The following is a 15293-nucleotide window of genomic DNA, read 5'->3' as shown; positions in this document are numbered from 1 at the left end:
GTACATAAGCGTATGGGGGGATATGCAAGTGTGCATTGTTATATACATTGAGTAAGTTCATAAAAGTGCAGCAAAATCTATTTTCCCAATGGTATTTGATTTATCCTGAAAGTAAATCTTGATTATATATGTATATTTATAATAAATCATAATCTTCACAATAGCTATATGCACCTTCATACAATATATTTTTATGTAATTAATAACAATGTCTTCTATCCAAGATGTGGTTATATAGATTCTGTGACCAAAGAAGGGGGCACATTTGTGCTTTTCTGTATCTAAAATAAAATTAATAACTCCAAAATTCTCTATGCTGTTCATGACAATTTCTCAGATTGCATCTTGCTCATTTTTATGATGTATATGTCAAAAATAATAATAATAGCTGGAAAAACTCTAGGTTGTGCCTCATAAAAATAAAATCAGACTGTGCTTGTTGACATCACAGCCAAATTTTGCCACTTGGTAAAACTGAAAGAAATCAAATAAGAAAGATAAGAAAGATAAAATTGGAATTTTCTTCACCCCCCTTCTCCCCCCCCCAAAATGAAAGAAAATCTGGAGAATGGAAGATTAACAGAAGTTACTGACTCAGGGCAGTCTGAGAAGAATAGCAGTTAATTTTGTTTCTGACTTATTATTCTACAGTAGAATAAACAGTCCACTTCCATTTCTTCTTCCTTCCTGCTCACTTTTGCATGAATGCTTAGTGCAGAAGAACAGAAGAGGGAAACACTATATCCTGGCTCCCATTCTAACTACTTACATTTTAATAAGCTATTAAAAACAGTGAAAGTAGAATGAGTGGAGAAGTATCACATGCCCTTGTAATGCTGTGAATGTAGTGTTTAATCCTGTAAACTACAATAAGTCATTGAAATTCCTGATCCTTTATTAAAGTAAAAGAATAATGATTATCTGCAAAATACATTGCTGGCAGTCAATACAAGCAAAGTGATAATAAAATATTAAAAAAATAATTTCCTGGATTCCAATGTAGCTTGCTTTAAAATACCCAAATATATGTTCTGTATGTGTGCTTGAACAGTTTATTTTGAAACATTTTGCCTCAGCAAAGTATAGGTAGGCATATGCTACTACTCTGTTTATCTTTGTTTTGTTTTTATCTTAACACTGGCAACTTGTTCCAGTTTAAGCTTGTAACAGTGCTGCAGAACACAAAGAGTAAATGACAGATAGACAAGCTGTGTAATTTACTTAAAATTAGTGTCTGAAGAAAGTTTTTTAATAAATACATTTCTAAGAAATCCATAATAGAAGCAAAATTTCAAAAAGCAAAAATAAAAATATTATTTTTCTATTAGCTGTGTCATATCTGGGTAATTATTCCACAAAGTATATGATACATACCTGTTACATCTAAGTACTTGGAAAAAACCAACAACACACACATGTACACAATAAATAAAAGCAACAGCAACAACAAATACGGAAGCTTTTTTAATATTTGAGCTGGATTTGCCCTTCAATAAGGCAAATCATGCCTGACAAATTGGATTGCATTCTTTGATGGGAAAGAAGTATTGACAGATAAGGAAAGAGTAACTGACTTCATCTGCCTGAACTCATGCAAAGCATTAGATACTGCTCTCTACAGCATATGTCTCTCTAAATTGTAAAGTCATGGATTTGACAGGTGGATCATTTACATGGTGAGTAAGGAACTGGCTGGATGTTTGTATTCAATGAGTAGTGGTCAAAGACTTGGTGTCCCAGTAGAAACCAGGGACGAATGGCATTCCGCAGGGTTCACTACTGAGACTGGCACAGCTTAACAGCTTTGTTGATGATGGACAGTGGGATTGAGCAAATGTTCAGCAGGTTTACAGACAACACCAATCTGTCTGGTGTGGTTAATACTGAAGGAAAGGAATGCCATCCAGAAGGACCTTGAGGCAAAGGAACAGATGTGAGAGGTGGGTTGGTATGAAACTACTGAAGTTCAACAAGGCCTAGTGAAAGGTTCTTTGCCCAGATCAGGACAATCCCAAGCACAAATACAGGCCAGGTGGAGAATGAATTGAAGGAATTACATGGTCCTTAAATTCCTATCAAATTCAAACCATTCAGAGATTCTCTGATATGGGGGAACCTCAGAAAACTAGACATGAACAAACCTCTGCTTCTGAAGATGAAGATATGAAAACTGGAAAAATATCTTAATGTTTATGAACTTTAAATTTTGTATCAAACTTCACTTAAAAAACATTAAGGAATTGGAATACTCTAGTTCTCTTAGCAGCAGACTCTCACACAATGAATATTATTCCACAAATTTTTCTCTTTTTTGTAGTCATGATTATAGTGTGTTTTTATTCAGATAAATATTAATGAGATTATCTTTCAAATTCCTTTGTTTATGTCTAGTAATACAAGGAAGCCTAAAATAATAATGGATACTCAGGGAGATTCCTGCGTATAAAGAAGTTCTCAACCAGTGAAGAGCAAACCAAAAAGAAAGCTCTTTATAAGCTTGAATATGTATGTGATGTAGGCTGAATTTAGAGGAGGGTAGTTACTGGATCTGCCAGTTCTCCTATATTGATTCACAATTCTTACAAGTTATATTCAAACAGTCTAATTTACTGCAGCCTAAAAACTGCTTTAAAGCCAGTGCAAAAGTCCTTGAAAACATATTTACCACTGTGGTTGAACACAGTGCAGGGAATAACACTAGGGTAGAAGAGCTTTTCCTTCTCTGATTTCTTCACTTTTTAATAGAAAATAATTGAATAATCTGTATGTGTTTTAATTATGTAGCATGCTGTTTTCACACTGAAGCATATCATTCAGCAAACATGAAATTAACATGAAGCACTATGTTTCTGAAACCAAATTTCAGATGGATTTCCCTTAGGGAACTGTTAAGGGTAATGTAATTAGAAATATAAAATAGAACGTTTATCTAGATTAACCCTTATTACAAAGATAACTTGTCTATTGGCCAGGCACTTATTTATTAATCAGATCCTGCAATCATATTTTAAACGAATAGTCAAAAAGAAGTCCTGTTAAATGTCATTTTGATTTTAACAGGAGAAGTTCTGTTTGTTCCATCATCAAAAAGCAACCTAATTAACTCATATATTATTCTATAGCCCTTCAAAATATTGCAAGAATGCAAAAGCTATTTACCTGAGCTAAGGCAAAGGAAATGAAATTTTGAATTAAGCATTCTTTGTGAAAACACATTCAAATAGAGCCTGAAAGTTTCAGAAAGTTTTCCTTCACTGCCCATTAAATTTGATCTTTCGAGAATCTAGACCCTGCTCTATGAGGGAAGGGTACATTAAACTCTTGTTTTCTTACCTGTACTGAACAGAGAATGAATCATAAATCAAAGAGTGGTGCCCCAAGTAGTCTACTAATTGGGATTTCTTTATTCTTGCACCGCAGTAGGCTAATGATCCAGAAGGTAATCCCCCAGTAATCCATTTAGCTATAGATAAAAGGAGACCCTCAGCCCCTCATCATCACTGGCACTACACTTTAGCATTATTTTTTAATATACATGACATAAAACAGAAGTGAGTGCTTCCATGGATCTCTTTCTTCATCCTTTTGAAGCATTAGTACAGGTGAGAGGCCGATGTGTAACGTATCACTCATTACTCAGAGCAAATCAAAGGATATACAGATCTCTCCATATTAATCTCATTGATAACTCTGTAGGGTTTTGCTGAGAATGGGCATTTCCCCATACTCCCTTTCTTAGGCTGACAGAAGCCAGCAAAGATCCATGGATTCTTCTATCCTCATTCAGCTACTCTATACTGCAGATGATGAAAGAGTAAAACAAGCAGAGTATTTGTCACCTCCTATGGCAGAGGGATTAAAGAAACCAAATTAAAACAAAAACAAAATTGGATTGAGTTGTTCACCACTCACCTGCCCCAGAAAAGCTAAATCATCTCACTATTTGATGATTCTACTTCCTCCACTTTTTGGAAACTTGGAAATGTTTGAGAAGCAAAAATAAATAAAAACTAAAAAAATAGTAAAAATTTACCATGACTGAAAAGTCTGTTCTTCCAAAATTCTCATAGCATTGGTCCTTAAAATTGCTGATCACTTCAATTGAGAAGAGATCAAAGTCACCTGGTAATTCTGACTGAGAAGATAAATCTGTTAATCTTTATTTTAGGAATGTCAAGCTCACTCTGGAAGATGATCCTTCTGGTCATGGAGCTCCAGCATAGCCTGGGAAATGTGGAGCCATTTGCCATTTGTCAGATGAGACAAAATTGACTTTGTTTCTTCAGCCTAACAAAGCAAAGTCTGGGAGCTGAATGCAGTCTGTAAATTAATCAAAGAATAAAACTCCATGAGAAGAGTAATGGTACTCATATACTGAGGATGTTAGGGCTGTAACAAATGGTTCATAAGGCATTTTTCAAGCATCCAGGCTGTCAGTTAGAACACAGCTTCCAACAGGGACAGCTACTAGAGCCAGAAACTGCCAAGTAACAGCAGGACAGGACAAGCAATCCAACTGTGTTCTTGGCATAGTTTGTTAACAATTGGACTTGTGTAATGTAGGTTCTCTGACAACAAGAATGGACTCTCTCTTTGTTTTTAAAGCAAGAGTCTTACCTCTACAAGTAAACAAAAGCCATATATAAACTATTTTTTAATATCTGGTGCTTTTTTGAAGAGATGTTATTTGTATTTCAAGATTCATCAGTTTCTTTCTCTCTTTTTTATGTGGCTCAGCTCTCCAGAACAGAGTTTCTGCACTGTGATTCCCAAATACTTTGCCTGCAAGCTTTGTACACAGGCTGTGATGCACTGCTCTCAAAGGAATCACTAGCTGAGATTGACATAATCAGTACCAAATCTAGAATTATTCAGAGTTTTTAAACAAGATTCAGTCTTTTTGCATAAATGGCATACTCCAGCCAGAAATTAGTTTTCTATTTCTAGTGCTAAACCAGCTTGTCAACCAGGCAAGTGATGCAATTCTGTCTATCCCAAAGCAGAATGAAAGAAAGCTGAAAATACTTCAGTTGCCTGAGCCAGTAGAAGTAGGAGGCCATCCATCCTGCTGAGTGCATCTAAAGATGGAAAATATCCAGTGGGAAGTTAGGGGCTATCTGCGAGTAAGATAGGGATCTTTTGTAAATCTTTTTGTTGCTCCAGTCCTCTGCAGTTCTCATCATTACTACATCTAAGAGTTATTACATTGGTGAGCCTGTCTGCTACATCATAAAATGTAACATCTGCTGCATTTGTTTCTATTGCATCACAAAAATACATTCACACATGAGCTTTGCAAGACAAAGGTGAAAGTATCAACAAAAGCTAGGAAAGTTTGTGCTATATGAAGGATGATGAGAAAAAATAAAGAAAACAAAGAAGACAATGGAAAGAATAGGTAGTATTATGGAAGGTAGTAGCCTTTTCCCTCCACTTTTCCCTAATGCCTTGCAAGCAAGTAACAACTCTTTCTAAAAGGAGTTTTGCTGAGGAAAATCCTATATTACTATACATTAAGTCATTCCTATGCTTAGCATCCAAGTTATGTATTTTTTGTATTTTTAAAAAGAAATTTTGTCTTACACTTTCATGTGCAATAACACTTTAAGTCCTCTAAGCCCATTTAAAATATCAGAGGAGTTTTATGGTTTTATTTATCTTTTTAATGTGTTTTACTGAGTGCAATCTTAAAATATTTTGTCAGCATTTGTAATTATCAGGGTGTTATAAACAATCCTGAATGATGCTCTTGAGTCAGCTATGATTGTACATGTGCACAAAGGCATGAAAAGCCTCTCTGTAGATTTCAAGAGCAGGAAATATCCCTTTCCATGGTTGGTGAAAATGCATGTCAGGTGATTCCATCCCTGTTATAAGAGTTTCATGTCTGAAAATCCAACACCATTCAGTAACACAAAATATTCTACTATCTACAGTTACAGTTATTCCTATCCTGTGCTAGAAGAGAAATTCTGGAGAAACATAGTGAGACATTTTCTTCACAGTTGTATTCCTTCCTCTTGACTAGTTGCATTCTCTCTGCCTGTGATGGTCTTGAAGTGTCCTATGTATTCACCTTTCTCCAAGCATTCCCCTTGGCACTTCGGAACTGCCCATTTTTTTCTCATCATTAATGCAACACTATGATTCTAAGACATTGTGCAGGTGGGTCGTAAGACCAGTGGTGTGTCAAAACACTGACGGACTGAAAATTTGTTTTATTCAGTACAACTTCGTGACTTTCTCTCTATTTTTATCATTTAACTTTACCACAACCTATGGAGTTGAAGTGAACAATGTTACATTTTCTACAATTAGTTAGTCTACATGTATGGATTGAAAATTATATCCCCTGTAGAATGTCAAATGTTGCTACAATAAGTTCCAAACTGTACTTTGACACTAATACCAACTCTACATTTATTATCCTGAGGATCAGTATCTCTCCTTTCTGATAGATTCTGTTAATATGCACAAAATTTATTACAGCAATTAGAATGCTTCTATTTGCTAATCCACTGAGGGAGACTTCATGTTATTATTTTAGTTACTAATACAGGAGCACAAATTTTACATTTTACTATATGTAGTTTCCTTATAAGCGCTCCTTTTTTTTTTTCCTTTTTTTTTTTTCCCCTGAAACCTACTCCGTCTCTATTATAGCATAAAAAACACATTCTAAGATTCTGTACTTTCCAAGAGGAACAAACGATTGGGGAGATTAAATATTAGACATGGAAGACATGCTGTTTTACTAAATGTCTTACTGCCAAACTCAGAATAAATAAATAAAATTTAAAGATTTTGGAATCGGGATCAAAAGTTTATTCACTCCAGCATTGGTTACTTTAAATTGAGCCAATTTCTATTGTGTATATTTCAGTAGAAAGCTTTGTATATGAATTCCATATATAATTTTGTTTCTTTGTTTCTTTTCTTCTAACTATTTATTAAGATATCTAAATATATTATCACAAAAAATCTATCAAAATTCAAACTGCACTGGAAAAATTTCCAATAAAATACTACAGCATCCATCTACTAGTACGCCTCAAGTATTTCCAAAGCCCACTGTTTCCAGATTTTCCACTCAGATTTTCAGAATGAGATAGGACAACTTTTAGAAGACCAGTTTTTAAATGAAGACATTAAAATTACATGCCTAACTTTTGTGAACCTTGTGAACTTCTGTGAAACCAGCTTAGGCTAAAATCTGTTCTGGGAAAGCATCGTAGAAATAGTAATAATGGCATCTGATCTGTGCAAACTGGTTTTCACTTTACATGAAAATAGCAATATTCAAAAAAATTTCAAATTGACAAACTACAAATTTTTGAGAACTTTTCCCCATAAATCCCAAATTTTATCATATGTGAAGGCTCCATCTAAATGAGAACAATAAACTATAAATTTTGTCTCTTTCTAGGAGGTGGGAGATGGGTCACAGGAGTGCTATGGCTTGTATCATTCATGAATATGCATTTTATAAGTTGCACATGCAGTGTTGCATAGTTTCCTTACTGCAGGAAGTAAATAGTTCCTTAGAACATCCAACTACTAAAGTCTAGAATTTTAACAAAATATAGATGAATTCTGATTACTTAGCTGCAAACTTCCAGTTTCTTATTAAGATATGATACTATAAATGTAAAGTAATGGGGACTGGAATCTTATTTGCTTTATCTTTGTAATATAATTGAACAATCTTCATAGTATACTTCAGTTAAAAATATCTTCCTCCAATATTGTAGATTCAGCACTTACTGGAACCTCTATTCTTTCAGAGAAGTGTAGCACTGATTCAACCAGTAATGGTTTGCTATGGTAATAAAGTGATTAATCCTCCATATATTTTGAAAGTTACACTAATTCTGGGAAAAAAAAAAAAAAAAAAAAAAAAAAAAAGTGTCTTCAGATCCTTTTTATATTTAATTAATAATTTCATCATCAAAGCTACAGACAACTAAATGTAGAAACAATGTTTTTGGACATCAAAAAAGCATATCAATTCAGAGATTTTTGTAGTGAAGTTAAGACACTTCACACGTTCTCTTGCTCAAATTTTTATATTTGTTTAAGAAGATATCTGCACATGCACATGTTTTATCATATGGACTTATCTGAAGTTGTACCACACCTAAATTAAGCTAAATATCTAGTAATAATGGGCTCTTTTCAGCTGCACACTCATTTTCAAATGAATTTATTGAAGTAAAGGATTTACAGCATATGGACTTACAGACTTCTCATTTGTTTAACTGGCATCCATATGTACAGCTTTCAGTAGAGAACTCTAGAACAGTATTTACAATGTAAATATCAACTTTTATTACATAAGAAATAAATATATCACAACTTTCACTTCACAACATATTTGTTCAGATTTGATGACTAAAGTCATCTCTTTGAAATACTATGTGGAACTCAAAAATAACTTGTTCTTGTTGAAGAGTTTTCTAGGTGTCCTTCAGAGGTCCTGAAATGCAAAGGAGAAATATGTTTTAATAGCTGCTTTGGTAAGTTATTGCATCATGAGGTGTATAAAAGCAAACAGCAGACAAGAACTAACAGCTGACAGAAAACAAATTTTGCACTTAGAACGGACAAGTATGAGATGGGGCTCTTGGTGGGAGCTTGATAAACCTTGCAGCCAGTAGATAAGGTTGTAGGACCAAGAATGAAGATTGAAGGATTAGATAAAAAATCGTATCGTTTGTTGGCCTACAGTGCAGCATGGATCTATTTAAAAATAACTTCCTTCAGACGGATATGTAAATTTAGGCTTCTTCATACACATTCCACCGATAATTGGGCACTATGATAAAATGATCAGTAACAGTCTGTAGTAACTTTTCACCAACAGAAAGATCTGGGTCATCAGTACAGCTGATGAAAAAGGAAAGGATTGAAAATAATTCCAGGAAGACACACTGTCCTGGTATTCTCTCATATTTAGTCAGTGCCAGAAATTTTAGAAGGTGCTTAATACAGAAGCAGATAATCTAATCTTGTGTAGAAAGAACATTTATTTTCTGAATCTCAGCAATTAGAAATTGTTTTGTTCCCTGAAGCATAAGCAATTTTTGTCTTTTCTAATATTTGGAATCTTCAGAGGAACTGTCATATATATGAAGAGGGAAAGAAAATTTTCTTTCAGTCTCTGAAAGAAATGATTTAGAAAAATGCATTTTTTCTTTCTCTGAAAATATTATCTTCAAAATTATGATTCGTTTATTTGTTTTTTTTCCCTTATTTGTAGCCTAATTATCAATCTTTTAATACATTTGTGAGAATAATAGGCCTGATTCAACTTTACATTAGCCTTTCAATTTTATGTCCCTGTAATATAGAAAGATTTGTGTTTTAGTAAAAAACAAAAACTGTGAATGAGCTTTGAAAAATAGTAATAGCTAAATGTAAAACAGTAACTGCAGTATTTGCATGCCAGATGAAATATGTGCAACAGACTTCAATTGGAGGTTGGAGTCAAGCATTTTTTTAACACCAATGGTTCACATTGCTTATCCTCTTATTTCTTGGGCAACTCTTAATGAGATGGGTTATGTTAAACAAAATGTGCAGCCTTTTTTATTTATTTATTTTTTTAATTAAAAGAAATATCATTGAGATTGTTCTCGGAAGAAATAATAATCTTTGTAATTAAAAATGAGTTAATTCTCATCTTAGGCCACAGTGCATACAAACTGAAACACCCAAGTGAATTAGGTACATTATTAACAGAGGCATTTAATTAGGAACTTTCAATAACAGCAATCATGGGATAGTTTAATTATTATTATTAAAATGATTATTATAGTCACACACAATTCCTACAGAAACAAGCAGCATTTCATGGAACATGGCCTTTTCTGCTTTTCTGATAGGTATATTTGATGCATGAGTGATCTCACTTTAAGGGTAAAGTTAACTAATAGCAAAAGGAAAGAAAATCTGGGCTTACCAATGGGAGGTGGCTCAGCAGTTCATCTACAGAAACATCATCATAGTTTTCTGAAAAGGAAGGTTCAAGAATTTCTGCTTCATCTCGAAGTTTGGCTGGATTTAACTCTTCCTGGCTGTTGTGGATCAGAAACATGTTTTACTGTCTTCAGAAGAAAAAGCAAACAAGCAAACAATGCCATGCTCTAACTGTAGCTATAGTATATGTTGTTAAACTTATACAGAAGTTATAAATCATATGAAACAGCACATTTAAAAAGTGAAGGGACGTGACACTTAAAAGAGATGGTCTAAACATGTGAATATGCAACGGAATGCAAGACCTAAAATATACAGTGGCACTTCTCACCTACACTGACTAGAACACATATTCTTTTGGGAACTTCTAGATTTTCTGTCATTACATGAAAATAGAATTTCAACAAATATTGTGTTTTCCTTAAAAAAAGTTATTCATGTTCCATAGTTTTTCGTGCTTTTTTCCTTAAGAATTTTAATATATACATAAAAAATTAAGATTATGCCAGAAACTTTTTAAGATTGCCAGATGCTATCTCTTCTTTATTATTTTACTCTAATCTGATTGTAGCATCTGTTTCAGTCTGGATAAAAATGCTGTCTGTATTTGAAAATCAGGTTATAATCCATGTTAAAAAGTCATTAACGCTCACCATCTTTCTTTGTCTTCTTTGTATATACAGATAGATAGATAGATAGATACATATACAGGTATAAATCATAAATCTTATCTTTTAATAACATACAGCTATGGGAAATAAATACATATTTTCTCTCTTGTGGTACCTTCGTTTTCCAGTTAAAACTGAGTTTAAGTATTTCTTCACAGCCATTTGCTTTCGAAAGCGGCTGTAATTGTCAGTGAAGACAGCATCAGAGTGGCGTTTGACAGGACTGTCCTGGGAGCTGGCAATGTGCAACAGTCACAAAGGAAAAAATAACAGACAATATCAGTTTAAAAGAAGATATTATTAAATGAGTGAAATACATTTTATAATGTTAAGTTAAATAAATCAAATTTTTAATTTCAGTGTTCAGTTCCAGCTGTGAATTTGGATCTTTCTGTTCTTGGAAAGAAGTCATTGCCTCTATTATTGTACATCCTAATAACAAGGAACAAATTCTCAGTCCTCAATGACTTTCGAGACTTCTGTTAAACGAGTTCAGTAGGATCAAGTGGTTGAATGGGAAATTCACACCTTTCTCCTATGTATTCTCATAGCAACTGTTATTATTATTTTTTAATAAACTGACTTATTCTAATTTCTTTTATTCATGTAAATCTATTTCAGTTCAGTATCGAGGCAAGAACTGGTTTAAGTCACTGTAATCTCCTAAAGGACTTGGCCACCATTCATACTGAACTCTGTGAGGACTGAGCCTTCCTCTGAGGAAAGGAAGAGTGTGACATTACACGTATAGCTGCAAATATTGTTTTAAGGAAGTATTAGAAGACAAAACATCCTTTGTGAAATCCAGACTTCGAGTCTTAATTTTGAAGCATAATCTTGGGAAACAAGGTCCTGTTTTGTTCGATGTTACTTTGTGGCATATGAGAAACTGGCATTATATATTTTGGAACAAAGGCAGAATTGATACAAATGGGTAAAAATGGTGAACCTAATTTTCACTCAGCTTTTGAGCATATGAAGTACACTCTCATAGGAACTGTTGCATTGGGTCAGACTAAAGTACCATATTACTATATTCCCAAGAGTGCTCAGTAGGTACTGCTTAGAATATGAAAGCAAGAGAAGTACAGAATGATACTTATCAGCACCCGGAGACCATTGGTTTATGAACAGCCTGGTTTGTAATTTGCCTGCAGACCCACTGTCTACCAATTTGCCTCATTTGTATCCTTCAATGCATATCTCCAACAGTGCTCTGGCAATGCATTCCATGGTAGCAAAAAAGAAAATCATCCCATGTTGTTCTTACTGTAAACCAATCATTTCTTTGTTTCATTGAGCATCACCCTGATGTTATGTAACTGCTGAGTTGTCAATCATTTTCTATTTACTTTTGCCAGTCGTCCACCAAGCTAGCAAAATTACCACCAGAGGGGGAAAAAAGAGATAATTGGCATGGTAATCATTATAATATTGCCACTATTTATAAGCAGTACAGTGTCTATTGCTACATTCTTTGCAGCTGTATCAGAAATAAACAGTAATGTATTCATTCAGCAACAAAACCCACAAAGTTGTCAGTAGGATTTTCAGCTCCCCATTATTATATCAATTGTCCTTTCATTTCCTCTAATGAGAACTTAGTTACAGAAGGGTAGAAAATTGCCAATGAAGCTACAACAAAACTCTGCCTAATGCAAGTGTCACCTCACCTAACTCGTTTTCTAATAAGCGAATGCAGATATCTCTTCACAGCAAGTTTAGCCAAAAGATGGCTGTAGACAGTGGTGAAAATTCCATCAGCATGCCTTGCATTTCTGAAATGGACAATAAATAAACTCTACGATACAACCTGGGTTTATATCATCTTGATAATGTTCATTTTGCAAATATACTGCTTTCCTTATCTATTGTACATATTAAATTAAGCTAATATCATAAAACAATTTCCAGATTTTCACAATATATTGTTTTCATCCTTCTTGGGAAGTGAATGAGCTCATCTTGCCAGAAAGGCAATGCAGTCAACATTTCTGCAGACGTTCCTGCTGCTGCCAGTATTCAACCAGAGGCCATGGTTGGTTTTTTGTTTTGCTTTGTTTTTCTCTATAATTGATTCTTCCTTTTCTATGTCTGCTTGAAAATGTGACTGATCTTTTGGCATAAATCAAGCAATGCATCACCATTTGCACTTATGATCATAAAGAAACTCACCTATCAATAATTCTGGACAAATCAAAATAGAATTTCTCATTTTCAGGTAGTGTGTTCTGCAAAATGTCTGATTCAGACTTTAGGGACCCATGGGCGCGGTCAGATTCACTGGCTGCATCAAAGGGCAGTCTGTTTCCCAGTCTAATGGAGAAGAAAAGTAATGAAGTACAGTTGGCTGGAGATATGCAACAATTCACTGACACTTAACATTCCAGCTTGTGGCAAAAATACACATCTACCTACTTCTTTAATCTGCATAGCATTTTGAAGAAGTTTTTACAAAACAAAATCACTGTCAGGTATAATTCTTGTGCAGTGATAGAGTAATTGACATAACAAATCTTCTTTCACATATGTTCAAGAAATATGTTTTCATTATGCACAGTTACCTCCAGAGAACACAGCAATTACAGCTCAAGTGAAAACTGTGAGGCTTTAAACAACAGCTCTATTTTATATAAACAATTGCTTTATTGCCCACCTCCACCCTTACAAAGTGGAAGGAATTCTGTGAAGTACTAACCCTCCAGCTAAGACCTAAAACATGCATAGGAGTGCACATGAAAGAGTTCTTAGGCCTTCTTTATGGGAAAGCAAACACATCCCCCAGAACTTCAGATACAAAGTGCAGTCCTGACTCTTTAACACTGTTTCTACTCTCTGCTGTTTCCTTTTCTAGTTGCAAGTCAAAAACTGATCCAAACCTCTAAAATATATCATTGCAAATACTCCGCATAACCTGATTTACATTTACTTCACATCTTCATAAACTGCTTTTCCATGTGGTATTTTACATTCTACCAAGCACATCTCGAATGCCTGGCAGTAGTTTGGTATCAGACGTTCCTTCTGCCTGCTGCTGTATTCCACTGCTATGCTAAACCCCAGCATGTGCAAAACTCACATTTGAGAGCTAGAAAAGATTTCTGCCCTTCTGATTTGGCAGTCATTATAGGAGTTGTATTACTTGCATATTTGAGGTGTTTAAGACCTCTCTGATCAAAATAGCAAAGCTGTGGCTGTGTAAAAATAACCAACCCTATCACAAGTCTTGGAAATAATTCACTGTGCTTTCCTAGTACATTGTTCTCCTATAGTCTCATTTTACTTATGTTCCTCTTACATGAATGTAAAAAACACTTCACACCACCTGGCTTAATAACTAATAGAAACTTCTGCAATTCAAGGCATGCAGCATTCCAAAAGTACACATCAATCTGAGTAGATCACTTCCCTTCCTTCTAGATTTGGGAAAAAAGTCAATTTTTTTTCCCTACAGACGTCTGTGCTTTTGTGCTTTTATCTCCTAGCTTGGAGATAACGAGGCTTTCCCATAAGGAAGGCTGTGCGTGTCGGCGGACACTCATCACCCCCCACATCCCTCCACCCACCCCAACCCCTTACCGCGGCACAGCAGGGAAGGCGGCGCCCCGCGGGGGCAGCGCCCGCGCCCTCCAGCAGAGGGCGCTGAGGAGGGCGAGGGCGAGGAGGAGCGGGGAGGTGCCGCGGTGCTCCATGGCCGCCACCTGCGGAGGGAACAGCGCAGCCGTCACAGCCCGCACCGCGACCGGCCGCGACGGGACGGACGCCGCGGCAGTGGGGTCAGCCGGGCTGACAGCGGCCGTTTACGGAGAGCAGCAATGCCCGGGTCTTAGCGATTAAAAATCCCCCAATTTAATTGATAAACAGACAGATAGATGGATATGTTTATGGTAAAAAGGAAGGGCATCTCCCCGGCTACCCAGCCTCGCACCAGCCAGACGGCTGAGCTGAGAGCGGGCAGAGTTACTCACGGAGCCGCGAATCCGTCGGTGGGGCTGCTCGGGAGGGCGCTCCGCTACGATGTGGGGACGGCGCCCTGTCCCGCTGCGCGGCTGCTGAGCGGAGCGGCTGTTGGGGTGCGGCGACGAAGAACGGAGGGCGAGAGGGACGAGATGGAAGAAGAGGAGAGCTCCGTCCCGCCGCACGATCTGAGCTGCCCGCCGCGCCGCCGCGTTTTATAGCGTTTACACGTTTCTGCTTCCGAAGGAGCAATCACGTTACTGGGGAGACGTCACCCTTCCCAAGGGGATGGCCGCTTTGTTCAGGACAGTCAGAGACTTATATTTAATTCATGAGCAGCCGCGCATTCTACCTCTTCTCCCCCCCCCCCCCCCCCCCCCCCTTATTTGATTTCCATTAATGAGTTAGTTTTGTGGGGAGCGGGGCCCCGTCGGCAGCGCGGTTTCTCCTGGCGAAGCACAAGAGCGACGGGATGCTCCGTGGAGCACCGCGCCCTACGACCCCAGGGCTGCCTCCCCAGGCCTCGCTCCTTCGGAGTGCCGCCCAGCGGAACCCCCTGACCCAGGGCTGCTCCTTCCAGTAGCCGGTTCTGTCTGTCCCCGTCCCAGCACCGTCCTTGCCGGGCCCCTGCCCGTCGGATGCGTGGTGCTGAGCCTTTGCTCCAGGTCTGCATTGGACGTTGGAGGG

The 15293-nt window shown here is 36.7% G+C and overlaps 1 protein-coding gene across 2 annotated transcripts; it reads right to left on the bottom strand.

Annotated features, from left to right (window-relative positions):
- Positions 1 to 8187: 8187 nt before the first annotated feature.
- Positions 8188 to 14908, bottom strand: VIP (vasoactive intestinal peptide). 2 transcript variants are annotated; one of them, XM_085217054.1, is made up of 7 exons: positions 14618 to 14908; positions 14229 to 14350; positions 12825 to 12965; positions 12323 to 12427; positions 10765 to 10884; positions 9962 to 10076; positions 8188 to 8476 (listed from the first exon to the last, which is right to left on the bottom strand). In XM_085217054.1, the coding sequence occupies exons 2-7, from the start codon at positions 14339 to 14341 to the stop codon at positions 8468 to 8470; spliced, it is 603 nt and encodes a 200-aa protein (XP_085073180.1). In that variant the 5' UTR covers positions 14342 to 14350; positions 14618 to 14908; the 3' UTR covers positions 8188 to 8467. The 2 variants fall into 2 exon arrangements, with proteins under 2 accessions (XP_085073180.1, XP_085073181.1); XM_085217055.1 differs by lacking the exon at positions 12323 to 12427 and having other exon boundaries at positions 14618 to 14893.
- Positions 14909 to 15293: the final 385 nt, after the last annotated feature.

This window comes from Meleagris gallopavo, chromosome 2, assembly GCF_905368555.1.
Source record: "Meleagris gallopavo chromosome 2, MGAL_WU_HG_1.1, whole genome shotgun sequence".
Classification (NCBI taxonomy): Eukaryota; Metazoa; Chordata; class Aves; order Galliformes; family Phasianidae; genus Meleagris; species Meleagris gallopavo.
This window is presented reverse-complemented; position numbering and strand designations above follow the sequence as displayed.

Excerpts from the sequence above, each read along its gene's own strand:
- VIP (XM_085217054.1), bottom strand. The coding sequence starts at position 14,341 with ATGGAGCACCGCGGCACCTCCCCGCTCCTCCTCGCCCTCGCCCTCCTC. Across the intron at positions 10,885-12,322 it reads CTTATTAGAAAACGAGTTAG|CTCCCAGGACAGTCCTGTCA; the intron begins GTGAGGTGACAC and ends GCACATTGCCAG. Across the intron at positions 10,077-10,764 it reads GTTTTAACTGGAAAACGAAG|CCAGGAAGAGTTAAATCCAG; the intron begins GTACCACAAGAG and ends GATCCACAACAG.